Raw genomic sequence first — 22,678 nt, 5'->3', positions numbered from 1 at the left:
CGATGGAGATGGATGGCTGAGAGTGGATGAGGAGGGGTGGCGCGGATCGGTGACGTGGGCGGGAGCGGCAGCGTGGGCGGGAGAGGTGTGTTTTCTCAGGATGTACTACATGTGTGTTTTCGCACGAATTGACCTGGACGTGTTCAGGGCTTTGGAGCGGTTTCTAGCCCGTTAACAGCTGAATCCGATAGCTTTCACGTGCACTGTCACTCGGGTTTTGTCTTTTTTTTGTCTTTTTTGTTCATTTTATGAAAATATGCACTTCTAAAAACTTGTGTGTGCAAACAATTTTTTTTCTAAATCACAAACATTTTTTAAAATCCATGTTGAATACCAGAATCAAGTAGATAAAAACAAATACAACATATATGCATCGGATTTTTAAATGAACAAAAGAATATATATTCTATCCCGCAAAAAAATCAATTTTTTTTAATGTCCATACACACAACACAAGTATCAAAAGTTGAATGCGCCGGTCTCCAAGAATACATATTTGGAGAGGCAGAAAACGCTTACCTCGTCCTGATATGCGCGCAGGTCACGCTTGGGGCGGCGAAGGTGGAACTCCGGTGAGATGTAGGGAGACATTGGGGAGGGGTAGGGAGCTCGATGGTCGAAGTACAAGGAGGCGTGCACTCGGATCTGCCCGCTTTAGAGCCAGCGGGGGTGACGGACGTGGTGAGTGGCGTCAGAAACCTAGAAAAGGGTCATGCATCGCCTCTATCTCTCTCACACACACAAGTAGAGAGGGGAGGAGAAATAACGTGTGGAGGAGAACATGTCGATGGAGAAAACCGAGGGAGCAGGGTGGCATTTCTGGTGTAATAACACAGAGAACTTGGGTAAGTTGCGGGTTAAGAATCAACAGTCACTGCTTCAGGCTTGGGTTGCATGCTAGTTCAATTTTTATATTTGATTCCGGAGAATCGGATGTAAGAAGTATGGGTATTTGTTTGAGATTCAAGTATCTTGAGGCATCAAATCCATGAATAGCCCAGACAAAGGGGAGTGGAGTTTCTCAATCAGAGCTCAAATGAGCTCGGGTGAATAGTAAAAAAAAAACAGATTATTTTTTTGTTTATGGGAGTGTAGTTACAATGCAGTGCCACAATGTGACACCAACTCTCACTCTCGACCTCCACCTAGACCCATCCATGCAGAGCACGTACCCATATCAAAGCAAAAAGGGTTGCTGATGTGTGTGCGCGCGTGTGTGCATGTGTTTTTATATAAAAATACGAACATTTTGAAAACTTAGGGACTTCTTAAATTTCGCAAAACATTCCTCAGAGCTGCAAACATTTTCAAAACTACAAACATTTTCAGAACTCATGAATTTGCAATATTTTGTGAGTATTTTTAGAAAACATGAACTTTTTATTATTTCACCAACTTTTAAAAAAGTAACACAAAAATAATATATTTTTTCCCTGGCGCCCATGCAACAGAGGAACGAGCACACAAAAAACACAAACGAGTCAAGAGGCAGTTTGAGTAGCGGTTGGGCGAACTTAAATGGTCGTCGTATAGTGTATGCTATAGAGGCATCTTGGCACCTTAAGCCCTAAATAGGAGCTCCTGAGTTTTGGGATCAAAAAAATTAAACACGAGAGCAGTTCCCAGTGTTCCCTACGAGGCCTAAGTGAAAGCGAGGTCCCATTGTTTGGGCTACGAAATCGTGAGAATCCCTATGGCTGTGAATTCCTTGAAAGGAGTTGTGGTTGTTGATTTCCAGGAATCGAAAGAAGGTTTGTTTGGTTACCTTGTTGCTCAACAGTTGTAGGAGTTATTTGGGTTATGAATTGAGTGTGATTTTTATACGATAATTGAGGGCAAATTAGTTGTTCGGACTTGGTAAAGTGAGAATGGGCACGGGTCTAATGAGGCTACTATGACATATTTACTAATGGGCGGGGGGCTCTCTCGGAAATTTAATTGCGCTTATATCCATCACTGTAGATTTTTTGTGCCCACGGGGAAACTGGTGGGTCAAATATCTTACCCAGCGCACAAGATTGCGATGAAGATGGGATAACATTACCCATACCCATTATCTACCTTACCCATGAATGCCTTACATGTGGGCCTTAAAAAAGGTGGACGCGGGTAATTCCGACCATACCTACCCAAATTTCTACCAATCCTGTCCCTTTGACCCAAAAATCCAAAAGAAATGGCTAATCTAGCCACAACATATTGTTTATTATGTTGAAATGTTGTTTTTTCTACATAAATGCTACTGAAGGTTGTTGTTGATTGCATGTATGGGCTTCCCCATGGGGATAGAAAACCCAACAAGGATGGGGAATGGGAAAGTTGTTATCCTCATGGGCGGGTATGGGGACGGGGATGCGACGGGATGGTTGTCGCGGGGACGGGGATGTGAGTCCAATACCCGCCTGGGTAATCCCCATTGTCAGCCCTGATCTAAGAATGAGTGTGGGCAATTTTTTTAACCATATACAACATTCTTTTTTAGAAAATGGCGTTATGGTGAAAACATACCATCCAAAATATGCATATGAAACATAACATTCAAAATATGCACCAACCATCGTAGTCTTACATGAAAAACATATCATCAAAAAATGTTCACCGGCCGCCATAGTTTCATCAAGCAATACGTGTCCGAGCTAAATATGGCGGATCTCGGGTAGGGGGTCCCGACCTGGTAGCCTTGGCACGGTAGTAATAGGAAACACGGTATTTACTCAAGTTCGGGCTCTCTCAAAGAGATATTACCCTACTTCTGCTTTGATTGTATTATTGTGGATGGGGTAAAAAATACAGGTGATCTACCGTGAGATCGTATGTGAATGAGTTTCTCCCTCTACGGTCCATGCACCTCGGTTTATACATATCTCGGGGTTGCCTAGGGTTACACATAAATCGGTTGTATCTTGGGGCAAACGTGTTGGATACTACCCCTAAACTTTGGAGTGTGCGCCAAGTCTTTTGGTCATTCCTTCTTGGCGTACTTGGCCGAGATGGGCGAGGCCCACTAGTTGATGAGCTTTGGGGGGGGGGGGGGGGGGGCGACACACCGAGCACACCCTAATCCAGGACTCTGTCAGTAGGCACTGAACCGGTCTTCAAACCGAGGATGCTCGTCGGTCCCTCTGAGCCTCTCTCAATCTTTAGTTTTGGCCCTGCAAGTTGGTTCAACCTTACACAAATCCTGAAAATAACACCCTCATCGGCTATCGAGTGAAGCGCACCTCGGGCAAGGTCCGAGGACTCACCCTTACTTTAGCTTGTGACGTATTCCCCGACCCTAATTTTTAACGGAATTTTTGTACTCTCAGGACTGGCGCGATTTCACTGCAGGAGACGGGTCATCGTCTCCGCGACCCGAGGGCCCAGTGGACGCCATCCTTGCCGTCCTGCTGACCCTGACCATGGATAATTCCGCGGCTCTGGCCAATGCCAAGCAAACCAAAACCTCCAAGGGTGCGGCCACGCGCTGCAGCGCTTCCGTGCTTCCAGTCCTCAACCACGAAATGTTCGGATGATTGATCCAACACCGGTGAGGGGCAGGAAGGCGACAGCCTTCCTTTGCATGCCGGGGGCGGAGGGACGAGCGGTGCTGAATTCTACACGACAAAACACAGAGTCGTTGCGAACAAACAATTGGAGATGTAAAGAAAAGAAATGGAGTTTTAAAAAGAAAAAATGTTACTTGATTTTAAAAAGTACAAGGAGATGGATGCACCGGAACTTCCGAAGAATTATTTCATGAGTTTATTTTTGCAGCCTCATTTCATGAGTTTAAAACTCGAGCCTAGTTTTTCATGAAAACTTTAGCGAACGTTCCTATACTGTGAAAATCCTTTGGTGCAAGCATCCATTTCCCCCATACATGGTGCCAATGCTTTTGCACGGTCAAAATAATCGTCTCCCTCTCCCGCTTGGTTGCGTGCCGCTGCAAAGTCATTGGAACCTAAGCAAGCTGCTAAGTTCGCTTCTTCGTTCCGACGCATAGAATCTGCTCCGGGTAATTCCACCGGCTCCAAGAGAGCTTCGAATCGCTTTTCTCCTACGTTAGGGAATTAGAGATGATCTTATATATGCATCAAGGATCCGTCCACGGCAAGCTTCATTGCAGCAAGAGGTCGACCTCCTCCTTTCGCTCCGGCAGCGACGCATGCATGCACGGCGATGCCGACGTGGGCGGTCATGGCGTTCCTGCTCTCTGTCATTGCGGCGGCGTCGCAGCTGCAGCCCGTGGCGCGCGCGGCGGCTCCAGGGACCCCAGGCGCCGGCGTTACGCTGCAGGAAGATCAGCACCAGGTGCGCGCGCTACCAGCTGCTGGTTGGTTTTCTTAACCGTTTCTCCTCCTTGCTTGCGACTTTTAGATCCTGTTTGGTAATCACCCATTCTTGAAATCCGCGGAGCCGGAAGTGAAGTTGTGGAATGGAGCGATACGGAACAGCGTCTTACTGCCAAAAAATAATGATCTTACTTTATAGTATGTCTATAAAGTAATTTCCAAATGTAATAAAAAGATGCATACTGGTTTCCCAGCAGACATCAAAACCAGATGTGTGAATTTAGCACGGTTCCTTGAGGTCGTCGGATATGTGGTACTCCTACAATTTTTTCGTGTGCAGATAATGTGACATAATGTAAGGGTTTGCATGATACAACAGATGGTGGTGGACAACGGCATTGTGCAGGTGGCAGTGTCCAAGCCGCAGGGCCAGATCATCGCCGTCCGTTATGTCGACGACACTAACCTCCTCTACTTCAACAACGATGAGATATCAGGCGGGTATGTCTATCATGTCTGGATTTTTAATGTTTATTTTTCTTATTTTTTAGGTACATGAACATTTTGCTAAATTCATGAACTTCTTTTAAGATTTATGAATATTTTTAAAATATCCACGGATTTTTTAAACTAATAGAACAATTTTAAAATTTGATGAACATTTCTTAAAATATCCACCAACATTTTTGAAAACTAATGAAAACCTTTTTAAGATTCAAGAACTTTTTCATAAATCCGCAAACACTTTTTTATATTCTCTAACATGTTTTTACAGATTGTTTTCAAAACCCAACATTTTTTAAAAGCCATATGGCTTACATTCAAAGATTAAAAAAACAAAATCACCAATATTTGTTTCAACTCATGACCATTTTAAAAAATCATAAGTATTTTAAAAGTTTGTGAACTTCTTCTTGAAAACTTGTGAATATTTTAATATTCGTGAAAACTTTTTGTTGTTGTAATAATACCATTTTAGATATGTGAAAAAATATAGTAGACATTTTTTAGAGCTCCATGTGGTGGAGACCTCGCCGTTGTCGTCCTTTCTGCCACAGGGACGGGAGGACGCCTTCGCTATGCCGTCCTAGAAAAGCGTTGTGGGGTCTTCTAATGAGTTGCGAGGTCCCTTAAAAACATAAACAGTGTATAGGTCCCCTTAAAACGAATTTATGATGTCGCAAGGCATCGAACGAACAGATCCCGTAAACCCATACCGTAAAAACTTTTTTCTTCCTTTTCACCTCACGCTTCTTCTTCGCTGGTATGCACACATGGACGAACTCGAACTCCGGCCAGCCAGAGCGGCACTGCTCCGGCCCGCTGCGTGCTCCGGCAATGCTCCGGTCGGCCGCTGCCGAGCTCCTCCGCCTACTCGCTGTCTGCGCGCGGCGTCACCAGGCCCCTGCTCCAGCGTTGACCGGTTTTACAGGATCCTCAACAAACGGCTCAAATCCTCCACATATGACGGATGGGTGCTCTAATATACGGGAACCTGTAAAAAATAACGGGCATGCTATTTTACAGGATCTATTCAGTGCGTTTTTTTCAAACATGTACCTTATATGTGAAGGTTTGACCGTTTTTATCGGATCTGCTAGAGATGCTCTTACCACTATCTAAGTGGCCTATGTGCAGTTATATAATTCATGGTAATTTGAATCGTGATTTTGTATCTGAAAATTTGCAGGTACTGGGATGTAGTTTGGAACTTTCCAGGATCGGGATATCCCAGGGGCATGAACGACATGTACATATCCTCAGTGCCTCACTGTTAATAATTTTGTAGGCAAAATTTACACCTTGTCTCTTGGTGAGATAAAATTTACACCTTGCTTAATGGAAGGGAGGAACTATCTGACTTTGCGCTTTCAGGTTGGATGGTACCGAGTTCAGGGTGGTATCTGCCACCGAGGAGCAAGTGGAGCTCTCTTTCATGAGAACCTACGACCCATCACGCCTCAACAGCATCCCGCTCACCGTCGACAAGAGGTGCGCGCACCACTCCATCTTCATGGACGCCATGATTTCAAAGTTGATCTTGATGTCCATCATGCATGAATCATGATCAGGCTGGTGATGCTGAGAGGCGGCTCCGGGTTCTACTGCTACGCCATCTTCGAGCACGCCGGCGGCTGGCCGGCCGTCGACGTCTCCGAGGCCCGGCTCGTCTTCAAGCTCGACCCCACGACGTTCAACTACATGGCCGTCTCGGACGGGATCCAGAGGTACATGCCGGGGGCGGCGGACCGGGACGCGCCCCGGGCCGTGCCGCTCGCGTACAAGGAGGCCGTGCTGCTCGTGCACCCGTCGGAGCCGCAGTTTGCTGGGGAGGTGGACGACAAGTACCAGTACTCGATGGACAACAAGGACAACCGCGTCCACGGATGGATCGCCGGTGCCGGTGGTGGTGGCGGCCCGGTGACCGTGGGGTTCTGGGTGGTCACCCCCAGCAACGAGTTCAAGAGCGGCGGCCCCCTCAAGCGCGAGCTCACCTCCCACATCGGCCCCACCTCGTTGACTGTGAGTGCTCGTTCTTTCTTCCAGGAAGACACAAACGTACCCAGCTGGTTCATGTCATCATGTGAAATGGCAGATGTTCATGGGGACTCATTACATCGGGAAGGATATGGTGGCGAAGATCGAGGCCGGCGAGCACTGGAAGAAGGTCATGGGGCCGGTGTTCATCTACCTCAACTCCAACCCACAGCGGGGAGGCTTCCAGGCGCTGTGGGAGGACGCCAAGGCGCAGGCGGAGGTCGAGGCGAGCCAATGGCCGTACAGCTTCCCGTTGTCGCCGGACTTCCACAGGGCAGGCGAGAGGGGCTCCGTCACCGGTCGGTTGCTGGTCAGAGACAGGTACACGACCGGCGGCGAGGACGTGCCCGCCCGGCTGGCCTATGTCGGCCTCGCCGCTCCGGGGCAGCCCGGCTCCTGGGCGACGGAGAGCAAGGTACATAGGCACGCAAAGAACCCACCGAAACTCGATGAGAAATTTTTGGATATGCTCATCCTTGTTGCCGACTTGCCATGGATTCAGGGTTACCAGTTCTGGACGAGGGCGTCGGCGACCGGCGGCAGCTTCGCCATCGGCAACGTCCGGGCAGGAGAGTACAACCTCTACGCCTGGGTCCCCGGGGTCCTCGGCGACTACATGCGCACGGATCCGGTAACGGTGGTGCCCGGCGTCGCCGTTGCCCTCGGCGACCTCGTGTTCGAGCCGCCGCGATCGGGGCCGACGCTGTGGGACATCGGCGTGCCAGACCGGAGCGCCGCCGAGTTCTTCGTCCCCGATCCCAACCCCAGGTATCTCAGCAAGCTCTTCGTCGCCAGGGACAAGTACAGGCAGTACGGGCTGTGGGAGCGGTACGCCGAGCTGTACCCCGCCGGCGACCCCGTCTTCACCATCGGCGTGAGCAACCCCTTCAAGGACTGGTTCTTCGCGCATGTCACAAGGTGCCATTGATACTTAATAACTGAAACCTGAGCTGCCATGTTCCCTCTGTACCAGACAAAACAGTCGGTAACTTTTGATGGTGCAGGAAGACGGGCAACGGCGAGAACGTGCCGACGACGCGGCGGATCCGGTTCAACCTGCCCCGCGTCGCCGGCGGCGGCACCTACACGCTGCGCATCGCGCTCGCGGCGGCGCACATGTCCAAGCTGAAGGTGCAGGTGAACGGGGCGACGGGGAAGGGGCCGGCCGGGGGAGTGTTCTTGACGCCCGAGTTCGGGGACGACAACGCGATCGCGAGGCACGGCGAGCACGGCAGGTGGTGGAGCTTCGAGTTCCCGATTGACGGGCGGCTGCTGGTGCAAGGGGAGAACACCATCGGCGTCACGCAGCCGAGGGCGTCCAGCGTGTTCGTGGGGGTCATGTACGATTACGTCCGGCTGGAAGGGCCGCCCGGTTGGGATTCTGGCGTCACAAGTAGTGCTGGCCTAGGAAAAATCTTGCCTCTCGGTTTGCTATGTGGGCTTGTCGTGCTACCAACATTGATATTTCTGCTAAGCAAGTGATACAGTCCATGGTTAAAAGTCTTTTGTTTTTTGTCGCGCAATAATACTACAACGAAATGGAAAGCAAAATGTTTAGACCAGCGCTAGCGGTCAGCCAACCGATCTGAGAGAGTTGTCTGGTGCGGGGAACACGAGCCATTGGATTGATCCCTAGCTCGTCCCACCTCCCTCGCATACCACGAAAAAACAATAAGGAGATCGCCTTGCGCCTTGCCCTACTCTTGCGCCCTACAACTCCCTCGCTCCCACCGCGCTCGCGCAAGGAAACCATGAGCCTCCGGCACTGTTCCACCCCGGCGATTAGCTTGCAGCACCGGCGTTGAGCTTTGCAGCAGCGTTGGTGTCTCTTACAGCTCAGCGCGCCTCGCTCCGAGCACCATGCCCCTCTTGCAGTAGTGCCGACCATCGTTGCAGCAGCTTGCCTCACTGCTCGGAGCAACATGCGTCCTGCCACCCTTGTATGATGTCTTTGCAACACATCGTCCCGCCCATTGTAGCATGGGCACGTGGAGCGCAAGCCATTACCCTTGTAACATCGTTGTCCACCTTTGCAGCATCCGCGCTCGACGGTTGTAGCATTGATTCGTGGGCGACCAGCTTTGCGGTCCGTCGACTGCTTGCAACGCTGTTTCATGGGTGCCGTCTGTCTTGCAAATTGCAACACTGCCCCATGTGGTGGCTTGTCTCCCGAGTTTGTAGCATACATCGTCTCCTCATGTGGACTTGCAGTAGCTTTGAGAGGTCGCAGGTCATGCAAGATAGCATTAGTCGGCTTGTCGCAATGGGGCATGAGACTGTAGGAGTTGGCAATAGCGGTCGACGCCTACTATGGGGAAAAAGTTTGGAAAGACTAGTCATGGTTGACGACGAAGAAGGCAAAGCGAATGAGTGGTTGCGATACAGGATAAGGGTAACTACGGGTCGGGCGAGTATTATATCTCGGGCGGTGGACGGTGTGATTTGGTGGGCCCAACTTGCGTGCTCTGATTGTTCAAAGCTTCTGTTCAAAACAATGAATATGCGATATTATGAAGACATAGGTTCTCAATTCAACTTGCATGCCATCGAGCCTATAGTCTAAACAGTTAAGTTCAATAGTGCCAAAAAAATACTAAACAGTATAACTCAACCACCTATGAGCCACCACAGCGTTTTGGCGTCGTCAGCCATCAGATCAACCTACAGTAACAAACCAGATCGAGTCGTCGTCCCACCCAGCGCAACAGGTCATTTTCACCACGTCGCAATCGATTCAGCACACATGTAGTCGGGCTGCTGCTTCACAGGCCGAGCTAGGGATCGATATAGTTGACTAGAGGGGGGGAGGGGGGGTGAATAGGCAACTAACAATTTTTAGCTTTTCTTTATCAATTTAAACTTTGCATCAAAGTAGGTTGTCTAGATATGCAACTAGGTGAGCAACCTATATGATGCACCAAGAACAAGTATACAAGCAAGCAAGGGATACAACACAAATAAGCTTGCACAAGTAAAGGCACAAGATAACCAAGAGTGGAGCCGGTGAAGACGAGGATGTGTTACCGAAGTTCCTTCCTTTTGAAGGGAAGTACGTCTCCGTTGGAGCGGTGTGGAGGCACAATGCTTCCCAAGAAGCCACTAGGGCCACTGTATTCTCCTCACGCCCTCACACAATGCGAGATACCGTGATTCCACTATTGGTGCCTTTGGAGGTGGCGACCGGACCTTTACAAACAAGGTTGGGGCTATCTCCACAATTTAATTGGAGGCTCCCAACGATACCACAAAGCTTCACCACAATGGAATATGGCTTCGCGGTGACCTCAACCGTCTAGGGTGCTCAAACACCCAAGAGTAACAAGATCCGCAAGGGGTGAGTGGGGGAATCAAATTTCTCTTGGTGGAAGTGTAGATCTAGGCCTTCTCAAACAATCCCTAGAGAATCAACAAGTTTGATTGGCTAGGGAGAGAGATCGGGCGAAAATGGAGCTTGGAGCAATAATGGAGCTTGGGGATGGAAGAGATGGTCAACTCGGAGAAGAAGACACCCCTTATATAGTGGAAGAACAAATCCAACCGTTATCCACCAACTCAGCCCGCGTGGCACGGTACTACCGTGCCGGGGATGCGATACTCCCGCAAGGGCACACGGTACTACCGCAGAGCCCCGCGGTACTACCGCCCGAGCAGCAGAAACCAGAACAGCCTTGAAGCTGTGAGGCAGAGGGCGGTAGAACCGCTGGCGCGGTACTATCACTCCCCCTTGCGGTACTACCGCAAGGCAGGGATGGTCCAGATTTTGGGAAGACACAGACATATAAAAATACATCCGTGGCCACTTCCGCTGAGATGGGATCTATGCAAAAATCCGACACGGTAGTATTGCAAGCCAGGAGCGGACTACCGCGCGGGGTGCGGATGTAAAAAATCACATCCGCTCCTACTGCCGTGCCAGCTGCTGAGCCTGGCCAGAGCGCACGATACTACCGCGCACTTGGTGCGATACTACCGCGTAGGGCGCGGATGTAAAAAATTACATCCGCCCCTACTACCGCAATAGCAGCAGCGCGTGGCCTAAGGCCACAGTACTACCGCTCCAAGGAAGCGGTACTACTGTGGGCACTTACGGTACTACCGCGCCAGAGGCCTATACTACCGCAAGGGCTTGCGGTACTACCGCTCCTAGGAGCAGTACTACCGCATGCCCCAGATCAGCAAACACGACATTTTTGCATAGACAAGAAAAGACGGAGGATGCTCCAAAGTGCCAAAGGAAAGACGGTGCAAAGTAGAAGACGTGTACGTGATGATTCCAACCAAACCTTTCCAAAGTGGACCCCCTCTTAATAGTACGGCTTTCCTACGACTCAAATCCACCGAAAAGAAACGTAGAGAAACACCGTCTTCAATAGTCTTTGAGGGGCACTAAAATGTCTTGTGCCTAGTGATGAAATGTCTGAAATACTCAATGCATATTATTAGTCCGCAAAAGCATTGTCATCAATCACCAAAACAACTATGCCCTTACAATCTCCCTCTTTTTGGTGGATTGATGACAATATGAGATTTTCATAAAAGGAGATAACATAGAACATAGGCAAACCTCGTACCTCTAAAATATAGACGGGCTCCCCCTAGATGTGTGCTATCTAGATGAGTGTTTTGGACTGCACGACACACATACTAGGATCAACACTGCCCCTATATTTTATAGACAAGGCATATCCACTAAGCAAGATAGTACATATGAGCATAATATAAATAGCAGAAGATAGCATAAGCTCAATAAGGTACGATAGAGTGCATATGTCTTACACCATATGATAGAAGGGTCTCACAAGCGCAAACCAACCAAAGCAAACAAGGTCCAATGACAAAGCAAACAAAGCAAACAAAAATACGACTCACAACTCGCAAATCCTACACTCTCTCCCCCTTTGGCATCGAGGCACCAAAAAGGCAGAGAGGACACCTACAACACAAGTGGTGGCTCAAGCGGAGTAATCACTCGCACGCTCCTCGTCAGACTCGGCAGTTGGGATGGTCTCCTCCGTGTCCTTCTCAGAATCAGTCCACTTGTAGCCCTGCTTTGCCATCCAGGCTGCTCTGGCATGATGACCCTGTCAGATCCGTTGGATATATGCTCGCCAAACGTCCTCAAGATCCGCTTGTCGCGGCGTCGACTCTCCTTCTGAGCAACATGAGACCGGTACTGCCCCTTGGCCTGCATGTAGAATAGAGCCTTCATCTTGGTTCTTCAGCTTCTTAGCCCAAGAGGGCTCAGAAGATGAAGGCGAGTAGCCAGCAGAGCTGTCTTCATCAGCGTCCTCCTCCTCAATCTCATCTGCATCCACATCCATCTGAGCGGCTGCTGCCTCAGCATGGGTAGTAGTGTTGGCCCACTGGGGCTTGACACAAAGCCTAATGGGCTCATGACGAATCCAGTCAGGGGCAAGAAACTCATCATTGGGATAGAGCTTCTCACAAGTCCTCGTGATCAACAGAAATAGGTAAGGTCCATAGATGGGTACCTTACGGGTGAACACCGCAAACCAAAGCTCGCATCACATGATATGTGAGACATCAAGTGGTTGAGTCTGAGAGAGACGCGCCTCCTCACAGATGAGCATCATATCCACAAGATAGGCATGCACTTTGTCCTTGTCACCAATGCGGAGAAAAATAGAGTTGTGGAAGACGCGATACATGATGTCGAGGAAGGGGTTCAGCACCCACGCCTTCTTGCCACCGGGAAGCAACTTCTCAACATAGTAGGGCTGAAACTTGTTATTGTTGGCTGACTCGGGATTGGCATGAGGGCGTACACCCACGGGTGTGTTGAGCCCCTCATCAGGAACCTGAAGCAAATCCATGAAGTCCTTCCATGTAGCAGTCATCCGCTGTCCGTTGGTCATCCAGGTCATCTTCCGTTCCTCATCAGTATGGAAGTGGACCGAGGCAAAGAACTGGGCCACAATCTTAGGGTCATAATCCAAATGGAATGAGATCACGTGCTCAATGCCAAACTGCTCCACGAGGTACAGAGCCTCACCAAAGTAAGTACGGTGCCTATCATCCCTCATGTGATGCATGTCAATCCAGTGCACGTCCACATAGATGTTCTGCTTGGCCTTGATCACATCCACATAAGTGAGATACTGCTGCTTGGTCCAGAACAGATCATTCTCGCTGAAGTGGCATGAGGATTCACATAGGGGTTGATCTTTCTTCGAGAGGCAAACTCAGGAAGTGGTATCTCATCCATGCCCTTGGTGGGCTCCTTGAGCTTGGTGGCGGTGGTCTTGGTCCTGCGTTGGGGGGCATTGGAGTCCTCTGGTGCTTCGTCTTGGTTGCGCAGATGCTTGGAGCCCGTGTCACGACTGGGATTGGAACAGCGAGAAGGAGCACCGGAGCCACCACCTAAGACACAAAACACAAAAAGACGCACGAGAAGCGAGAAGGGTCAATGCAAAGACCACAGCAAAATAGGTGAAACAAGTAGAACTCGCACTTGGTAATTGCCACTTGGAAGATTTGACTACAACGGTAGTACCGCATGGCTACGCGACACTAAAATTTTAGTGCTGCTCCTAGCCACGGTAGTACCGCGCCGGGGTGGCACAGTAATACCGTGTCTCGGAGCGGTAGTAAAATTTTAGTTCTGCGCCTCGCGCGGTAGTACCGCTCCTGAAGGAGCGGTAGTACCGTACACGCGGTAGTACCGCACCAGAGATGCGGCAGTACCGCACGGTGTCAGATCCGAAACCTCAACTGGATCCGAGCACAACCGTGACAGCAAAGCGGTACTACGGTTGATCAAATCTACCACGGGACAACACAACAAGTACCATCTCTACGCATTACTCCTCTCCTACATCCTACTCTTGCATAGATTTAGCCTAAAATCTCAAGAACAACATGCATCTCCCCAAAACCTAGAAACGAAAGAACGAAGCAAAGAGAGAGGGATTTGGGGAGAAACCTTGTTCCATGGCAAGAGGAAGTGGTGGGGAATGATCCCACCGGACGGAATGCGAGGAGAGCGGACGGGGACGGAGATCCGGTGAGGGTCTCCGGCGCCGTTCTTGGGCAGGAGAGAGAGAAACGGCGTGGGGAGGTGGAGTGAATGGGTATGGGGGGAGTTGGAACTACCCCTGCCCGCTCTTAACCCCCAAGCGCTCTCGACTGCGTGGTAGTACCGCGTGTCATCGTGGTAGTACCGCCTAGGCGGAAGTACCGCACTAAGGGCGGTAGTACCGCTCCCCCAGGCAGCAGTAAAAAATTACTGCCGTGTTGGGTGCGGTAGTACAGTGCGCAGCTCCTGCGGTAGTACCGTGTGCCCAAGAAAATACAGGTTTCAAATAGAGAAGACCAAAGGGCCGTTTCAAAGAAACCTTCAAGCGAATGGATGCACCAAAACACAGAAACACGAGAAAACACACACAAGCACGACACAAGGAAAGAGAGACAAGAGACAACAAGGACTAAACAAGCAACCCAACCTCTCCAACGAGAGGGCGGTGGCCGGAGCCACCTATGTTTGAGTCAATTGGTATGGCACCGCGAAGAATTATCCTTGGGCCCATGACCAAAACTTGTCTTTGAAGCACAAGTACCATCAGCAATGGCTAATGTGAAAGAGTTGATCAATTTATGCATAATGGGGGAAGGAAGAGTTCATTGAGAGAACAACACTCCCCCTATGTCCATGCCTACACCTAAACAAGATAACAAGCTAAGTATGGTGGGGTGTGCAAGGGTTCAATCAACATTGCTCGAATCAATGATATTTAGCTCATGCCTTAACACGCGAAATCTTGCTTCATCCAAGGGCTTCATGAAGATATCTGCAAGGTTATCAAGAGTGTTGACATAGTTGAGCTCGATCTCCCCTCGCCTAATATGATCCCGGATGAAGTGATACCGAATCTCAATATGCTTCGTCTTGAAGTGTTGCACCGGGTTGAGAGAAATCTTGATGGCACTTTCATTGTCACACCAAAGAGGCACTTTGTCACAAATGACACCGTAATCCTTTAAAGTTTGCCCCATCCATAGAAGTTGTGCACAACAACTACCGGCAGCCACATACTCCTGAAAGTGCTAGTGATCGACTAGAGGGGGGGGGGGTGGGTGAATAGGCGATTTTTATGAAAGTCTTCTTGACATGGAAGTTTCGAAGACAAACGATAGAAATAAACCTATTACCATGCAGCGAAAGGTAGACTACACTAAGCAAGCCATAGTCAAATATTCAATGAAGTGAAAGCACAATGACTAATAGCAGCTAAGCAGTTTAGATCAGATAAGAAGATAGTGTGAAGCCAATCAGAACAAGCAGTCACTCAGTGAAGACAAAAGATAATGCAATCATACAATGACTTCACCAGGACCAACCGTAAGTAAAGGAGAGGGAAGGATGAAACCAGTGACTCGTTGAAGAAAATGATTTGTTGGACTAGTTCCAGTTGCTGTGACAACTGTACGTCCGGTTAGGGAGGCTGAGATTCAACTCAGAAGACCGCGTCTTCACCTTATTCCCCTTGAGCTAAGGACACCAGTCCTCGCCCAATCACTCTGGTAAGTCTTCAAGGTAGACTCCCAAACCTTCACAGACTTCGTTCACCGGCGATCCACAATGACTCTTGGATGCTCAGAATGCGACGCCTAACCGGTTGGAGGATTCACAGTCCTTAAGTGTAATAAGTCTTCAGATCACACAAACATGAAGACTTCAGTGATGCCTAACACTCTTTGGCTCTGGGTGGTTAGGGCTTTATCCTCGCAAGGAATTCTCTCTCAAAGGCTTCGAGGTGGGTTGCTCTCAAATGACAAAAGCCGTATACTAACTCTGAGCAGCCAACCGTTTATGGTTGTAGGGGGTGGGCTATTTATAGCCACTAGGCAACCCGACCTGATTTGTCTAAAATGACCCTTGGTCACTAAGGAACTGACACGTGTTTCAACGGTCAGATTTTAAACACACACGACAACTTTACTTGGGCTACAAGCAAAGTTGACTTATCCAGCTCTGGATATGATTTGCTCTCATTGTCTTCACTCGAAGACATAGGATTTTGGTTAAGCATCACTTCAGTCATTCTGACTGGTTCTCTTGGATCCCACTTAACAGTACGGTGGTTCCTATGACTCAACAAAGAAAAACACAGAACGACAAAACTGCTAAGTCTTCGCGCTCCATAGTCTTCACGCGATGTCCTCTCTTGTCATAGTCTTCAATGTGAATGTCTTCACATACCACCTTTGACTTCAATGTCTTCATACATTTTTAGGGGTCATCTTTGGTAGGAAAACTGAATCAATGAGGGACTTCTACCTATTTTATCCTGCAATTCTCACAAACACATTAGTCCCTCAACCAGGTTTGTCGTCAATACTCCAAAACCAACTAGGGGTGGCACTAGATGCACTTACAATCTCCCCCTTTTTGATGATTGATGACAAACTGGTTGAAGTTTTCAACGGGGAATAAAATATGTAAAATTGTAAAGGATAGGGTATTGTCTTCATAAGTTGCAAGGGCTCCCCCTGAAGATGTGCATATAAGTAATTTGCTTTAGGAATGCAAATGCACATGGCAGGTTGTACTTGTGGAGATCCTCTTCAACCTATGATGACAATTCATTATGCAAGATATGATGTAACAAAGATAATGACATGCATAATGAAAAATGGACGTCTGCAAAATGATCTAAGTGCGGAATTTATCGTCGCACATGCGGAATTTGTCATCGCATCACAGAAAAACAAATAAGTAGTAGACGACCATCGAGTTTGAGTGTTACAACTCAAAGAACCAAATGTATCAAAACGCGAGAGTTGTAAACACTAGGCAAAATATAAAACCACCGCCCATATGGACCCGCTTGAAGACTATCAAACTCATATGCTTCTACCCCTTTTGTCAGTAAGGACCAAAAATGTTTGAAAACATAGAGCACCTACTCGTTCCCATGAGTAGTTGGTGAAGCAGCAGGGTCGTCGGAGTTGGTTGGCGGTGCAGACGAACTCGGTGCAGTGGTGATTCATGCTGAAGGTGGTGAAGTAGCATCGTCTTCATCATCGATGACACGTGCATTCACTGTTGCAGCAGAGGAGGAGAACTCAGAGTCTTCAAGAGATGGAGTACGCCGCAACAAGGTCCTTCTTGGAGGTGTTGAGTCAAACTTGAAGCGTTCAGAGAAACCATCATCTTGAAGATCATCTTCAGAACACATAAGCGTCAGCCCTTTCCATGTACGCCGACAAGTTTCATGGGCAACAAAGGCATTCTTGGTGGCAAGGTTGCGAATCCTGTTTACGTCCACCAAGAGGCTTTGCATTTGGCGCTTCAGCCAGTCATGATGCTTATCCTGTTTCTGATGAAGGGCAACCAGAAGCTCTCGGTCATTGAGAACACGAGATCGCTTCTTGGGCCGTTGTGCAATGGTGCTTTCAGTGGCTTCAGTGAGGGCACGATGAGGTGCATGGGTAGTACCAGTCAGAGGATCAACACGAGTGACTGCTGGGTCACCTTCAATGTGTTGTGAGAAACTTTGCTTATCAGCATTCTGAAGACTAAGGGGCTCCTTGGCAGGCTCTGGATAGATGGCTTCAACTGACATATCGACGTCAGGCAGAAAAATCCGATGATTGCGAGCAGAGGTGTTGTGGAATTAACACGTCAGATGTCCTTAGTGTGAGGACTTAGTCGCGATGCCAACGCATCTATGTGGTAGCTTGAGAGGGGTTGAGCGGAATCGAGAGACGCAACACAAGACAAGGGTTTAGACAGCTTCGGGCCCCGGGAAACATCATCTGGTAACAACCCTACATGCTGTTTGAGGCTAGATCTCATTATCATCACGAGGGAGTCGCCGTAAACCGGCTCTCCTCTAGTTGTGTCTAGCCCTAGAGATTGTTTCTTGCTTGTCCCCCTTTGAGGAGCCCTGCCCCTCCTTATATATGTTGAAGGGGCGGGTTACATGTGGAGTCCAACTCGGACTTTAACTTAAACTATTTTGACTTCCCTTCCTGGTCTACTTAACGTCTGCCGGTTTAACATTGTCTGCCGGTTTAACACCAACCGGTTTACCGTCTGTCTTAGCCATCTGTCTTGACTCTCTGTCTTAACTCTCCGCCGGTTTACCATCCGCCAGTTTACCAAGTCCCAGCCGGTTTACAACTCCAGCCGGGTCATACCGCGGGGTATATCCCCGACATTAGCCCCCAGTTTAATTTGGATTTATCCATGTTAAACTGATCTTGATTATCCTTAAGTCCTTGTCACTTCCTTCTTCTATAAAATCCGAGTCAATAGACCAGCTTCATAATCAATTTGCTGACATCGGTTTGTCATAGTGAAACATTGTGAAGAATAACTCCTTTGACTTCAGCTCCCAATGCTTAACAAAAATATTGGCCTTTGAAATACTCATTTGATCTTCAGCTGGTTTAAAAATGTAGAACTTGCCGGTTTAAGACTTGAACTTGCCGGTTTATCATTGCCGGTTTACAAATATTGATGGCACCAGGTCATAATTGTAGTTAACATGAAGCTTGAAAATATACCTCTTATATGCCTATCACTTGTAGCCCCCAAGTCTTAAGAAGGTAGCATAGCAACAACTTAAGACTTGCTTCAATATGAATATCACAATCTTGAAGAAATCCAGGTTGTTCATCAATCACTAGTCAGAATTGAGTATTCTACATATGTAGCCCCCAAGTGCAGGGTTCTCATGCTTGCGGCAACCTGGGACTTGAAATTGCCTTATTCTCATAAAAACTTCAACCAGTGTAGCCCCCAAGGGCCGGGTCATTATGCAATAATGAGCAGGGACTTTGTAAATATAATCTTGTAAACTTTGATCATCAACGTGTAGCCCCCAAGGGTCGGCTCAGTAAGATAATATTGAGCTGGGACTTTGATATATTCTTCAATGAAAATAACATCATGTGATGTAACCCCCATCATGGGGCTTGAATTCACGTCCACAAGGTTAAGAGCCTTGTGCTTTACCAACTGAGCAGTGGACCCTTCAATGTAATGGATAAAAGCTTTGTACCTTAAATTGTTGACAGAGGCAATTGGTAGCCCCCAAGGGCCGGCTCATTACCATGTGATGAGTCGGGTCTTCAATAAGGTGAGCAAAAAAATGACTTTGCATTAGCCCCCAAGTGTCATGGTGCATGTTTGCAGCGACATGAGACTTGTGTATTTAATGTAATTTCAACTGAAATAATGTAGCTCCCAAGTGCCGGGTCGTAAGCCTGTAGCAACTCGGGACTATTCCTTCAATTGTAGATTAAATCATATCTATCGATAATATGATAGCCATTTGCGCTAAAGCGACTTTGAAAACCTTAATCATAATACTGGTTATTAATAACCATAATAAAAATCCAGCCATGTTGGCTATTTGAATAATATACCCAATGATTTACAAGCGCATAATTCCAGTGGCGCAATCCAAATATATACTGGCGGCTTATAGTCCAAAGCCAGGCCGGGTCAATGAACACCGGATTATAAGTGAGTATGTACTGACAACTTGTAGTTGAAAGTCGAGCCGGGTTAACGAACACCGGGTTAATTTGATGACTGATAGTCATGCCGGGTCAATAGACACCGGTTCAACCTAAAATTTATTAAAAGAGAAAAATCTTGACAAAGGCAAATAAAACAGTGTAGTCGAGGCTTTTCAAGGGCTGCCAGGCCCAAATTCGAGGCTTTTCATGGGCTGCCAGGCCGCTGAGTTAAACCATTTGACAAAGCCTTTTAAGATGGGCCTCCAACTAACCAATCCTCGTTTTAACTTTGACAAGTTCAGGGTCTCAATGAGAGTAACTGTCAAACGTTCGGCGGGTCATGCCAGGATTACGTGGATAGGAGTGGCTTACTTGATGAAGGCAGGTTAACCCGGGATTTTAGGTGAATACACCAGGCTTCCAAGCCATGGGTCGATACCCAATTACAAGGGTCCTTTCAAGCTCTTTGTTACTTTACACAAAGAGCCCCCAAGTAACTTTGTGAGCTGTGCTCAATGGGTGCCTATGTTTGAGCTGTGCATAGCAACAATACTCTCTTTGGCCCCTTGGGTGTGAAGCTCCCGAGCTTTGTTGTGGCGTGATAGCCGGATTAATGGACAGAACTTCCGCTTTGTCAGCTGAAGCCCCCATGTAATCAATAATATGATAAGCCAATAAGGCGGGATACCCATGTTTGAACCGTACATCATGGCAACAGGTCCTCTTCAGCAACTTTTAACTTTTTGCAAGAGATAAATTCTTCTTGAACCGGGATTTTAAACCGGATATTGAGAGCTTCAAAGCTTTGTGGGAGACATCTTTCCCTTGAACCGAATTTTAAACCGAAATCCTCATTTTCAGCCGGAAATTTTCTGACGGCCTTTAAACTCGAACTTGCGAGAAGTTAATTCCTTTTTGAACCGGAAATTCTTAAACCGGATTTGAGAGCTTCAAAGCTTGGGAGATAAATTTCCCTTGAACCGGATTTTAAACCGGGATCTTTCTCTTTAAGCCGGAAATTTTCTGACGGCCTTTAAATTTGCACCAATACGGCGGTTTAGGGTCCTGCATTAGATAGATTTGCAAGCCAGAGTAATTGTTCTTTTTAAAGAAAGAAATATATAATATATAAAAATATACTGGATGGATTTCACCTGATATGTCAGGCCAGCTAATATCCACTGCGGTGTTGATGATCACCATGGTGAAGCTGAAATCAATCACGACTGAGCAGCCGCAGGAGTGAAAAAATGATCCGGCCGCGGCATTTTAAGCCAGCGCGGACGGGTGAGTCAATCGCAGGCGCGGTAAGCCACGCGAACGGCGAGTTAATCACCGGCGCGGTCCCGCCGAGTTGATGTAGATTGAGCTGCACGGCGGCGACTTGCGCACACCCATTCAACAATAAGCAGGCGTGGATGCTGGTGCATGATGATGCTAACGCATATTCCATAGGCACAGCATGGCACCACCTTCATAATGAATCATTATCCTGCGTATAAAAATATACGGACAAAGTAATTGTTCTTTGACAAAAACAATATATACTAATAAAATAGACTTTTGATTAATATCACCTGATTTATCCGGATGATAAATGGACCGTGCACGGAGCACCTTTGGTAACATTGTGGTCTATCCAATGTAAACATAGTACCCCGACGACCAGCAATCTCTTCATTTAGGAGTGTTCAATACTGTTATCCTCATGCAAGAGATAATTTTTGTAACCGTGCTGCTGGAACCTGTATCCACGCCAATTTCCAGAACTGTTTTCCAAAAGTTTTCAGTCATTTTGAATTCTTTTCTGTAATTGCATCCTTAGCAGACTCCTCCGACGCTCCATCCTGCTCAACATTGGACAGGTCCCCAGCACCGAAATATAGCGACCTCCACGCCTAGAGGCATATCTGAATCATCTAATTTCTCAGCAAGCGGCTAATTAAAGTCAGCATCATCAAATTCATATTGAGAGTCATCACTATTGTCTTCAGTCATGTGTACTTATACTGGGTCCGATTCAACCGTTGAATGAATTCCAAGCCACCGCTCCCGTCATCTACTAATACGAGCCCCCCTGCGCTCGGGCAAAACGGTGGAGGTGACTTGGCGCATCGGCGGCTCCGGAAGCAGTACATCAGCGACTCAGGAATCAGCCAGACGGCGGGAACAGGCGTGGTGATCCGGCGGTCGGGCGCGGTTGTGGCGGTTTATTGGAAACTCATTGCCGGCTGAGAAGTCAGAGTCAGCGGCGGAGCCAAACCAGTCACGGACCTTCGGCGCCTCTCCTTGCTGGGGGGGTCTTGATACTGCTGCTCCCTGCGCGCCGGTTCACCACTGATATCAGCCGATGCTATCCACGCCGGCGCGCCGGTTCACCACTGATATCAGCCGATGCTGTCCACGCGTGCCGGCTTACCGCCCGTACCCGCACCCTTGCAGATTGGCGAGCGACTTTAACTGTGGCAGCGACTGTACCATAGCAGACGACAGGAGCGGAGGTCGCGGCTGGCGGCACTGGGCGCAGCGATGCCCACAGTAGTGTGGATTACCTTATCTTCATAAATTGATTGGCTTGATTCTCATAAGTACGGGTTGAATTGGCTCACACCCCATACGCATGAGTTGAATCGGACTCAACATCGTCTTCCCTTCTTTCTAAATTCAGACGGCTATTAGGATCCCTCGTCGCTAGCGTCTGTTTATCCTTTGAAGAAGCATCATCGTCAGGCTGTACTGTCTTACTAATTCTCTTCAGTTTTGAATTCCTCTTACCGTGCACCATATTGACGGTGAATTGGGGGCGCGACGATTCAGAATCGTGCACGGCGGTTTGGTGCGCCGCGAACTCGTGCGGTGAGATGGAGGCGCGACCGGTTTAGAACTGTCGGTGTTGAATACAGGAGACGAACAACTTGTCCGCGAGAAGGAGGGGCAAGGCCAATCTGCACAGCGGCTCTGACATCCGATGAGTGGCGACGGGCGACTCAGTGGTGGCTGACAGCTGTGAGGGCGGGTCATGCGGGACGGCGGCTCAAGGCGGAGCGGCCCGGATGAGGCGAAGGCGGCGCAGGGCCAGCCACAGCGGAACAGGCAGCTCGTCGAGGCAAGCGCTGTGGAGGCGGACTGACACGAGCCATAACGGAGGCTCGTTGGCAACGGAAACGGAAGCGAGCGGCGGCTCGACGGGTCTGCTGCTGAGGCGGCGTGAGGCTGGGGACTCGCCGGAGTTCAGCGGAGACGAGCTTGCTTGAAAGCGGTGGTTTGGAAACAACTCAAAGCCGGGGCGGCTCGCGGAAGCTGTTCAAGGCGCCGCTAGGGACGACACGGAAACCGGCCGGCGTACCAGAGACGGCGAGCATAAGACGGCGCGG

The 22,678-nt window shown here is 48.6% G+C and overlaps 1 protein-coding gene across 1 annotated transcript; it reads left to right on the top strand.

Moving 5' to 3' along the window:
* Nucleotides 1–4,119: 4,119 nt before the first annotated feature.
* Nucleotides 4,120–8,294, top strand: LOC123129375 (probable rhamnogalacturonate lyase C). The gene is made up of 8 exons (XM_044549566.1): nucleotides 4,120–4,293; nucleotides 4,654–4,775; nucleotides 5,965–6,024; nucleotides 6,150–6,266; nucleotides 6,347–6,797; nucleotides 6,871–7,227; nucleotides 7,315–7,730; nucleotides 7,817–8,294. The coding sequence occupies exons 1-8, from the start codon at nucleotides 4,162–4,164 to the stop codon at nucleotides 8,292–8,294; spliced, it is 2,133 nt and encodes a 710-aa protein (XP_044405501.1). The 5' UTR covers nucleotides 4,120–4,161.
* The last annotated feature ends 14,384 nt before the right edge of the window (nucleotides 8,295–22,678 follow it).

The sequence above is a fragment of the Triticum aestivum genome, chromosome 6A (assembly GCF_018294505.1).
Source record: "Triticum aestivum cultivar Chinese Spring chromosome 6A, IWGSC CS RefSeq v2.1, whole genome shotgun sequence".
Classification (NCBI taxonomy): Eukaryota; Viridiplantae; Streptophyta; class Magnoliopsida; order Poales; family Poaceae; genus Triticum; species Triticum aestivum.
This window is presented reverse-complemented; position numbering and strand designations above follow the sequence as displayed.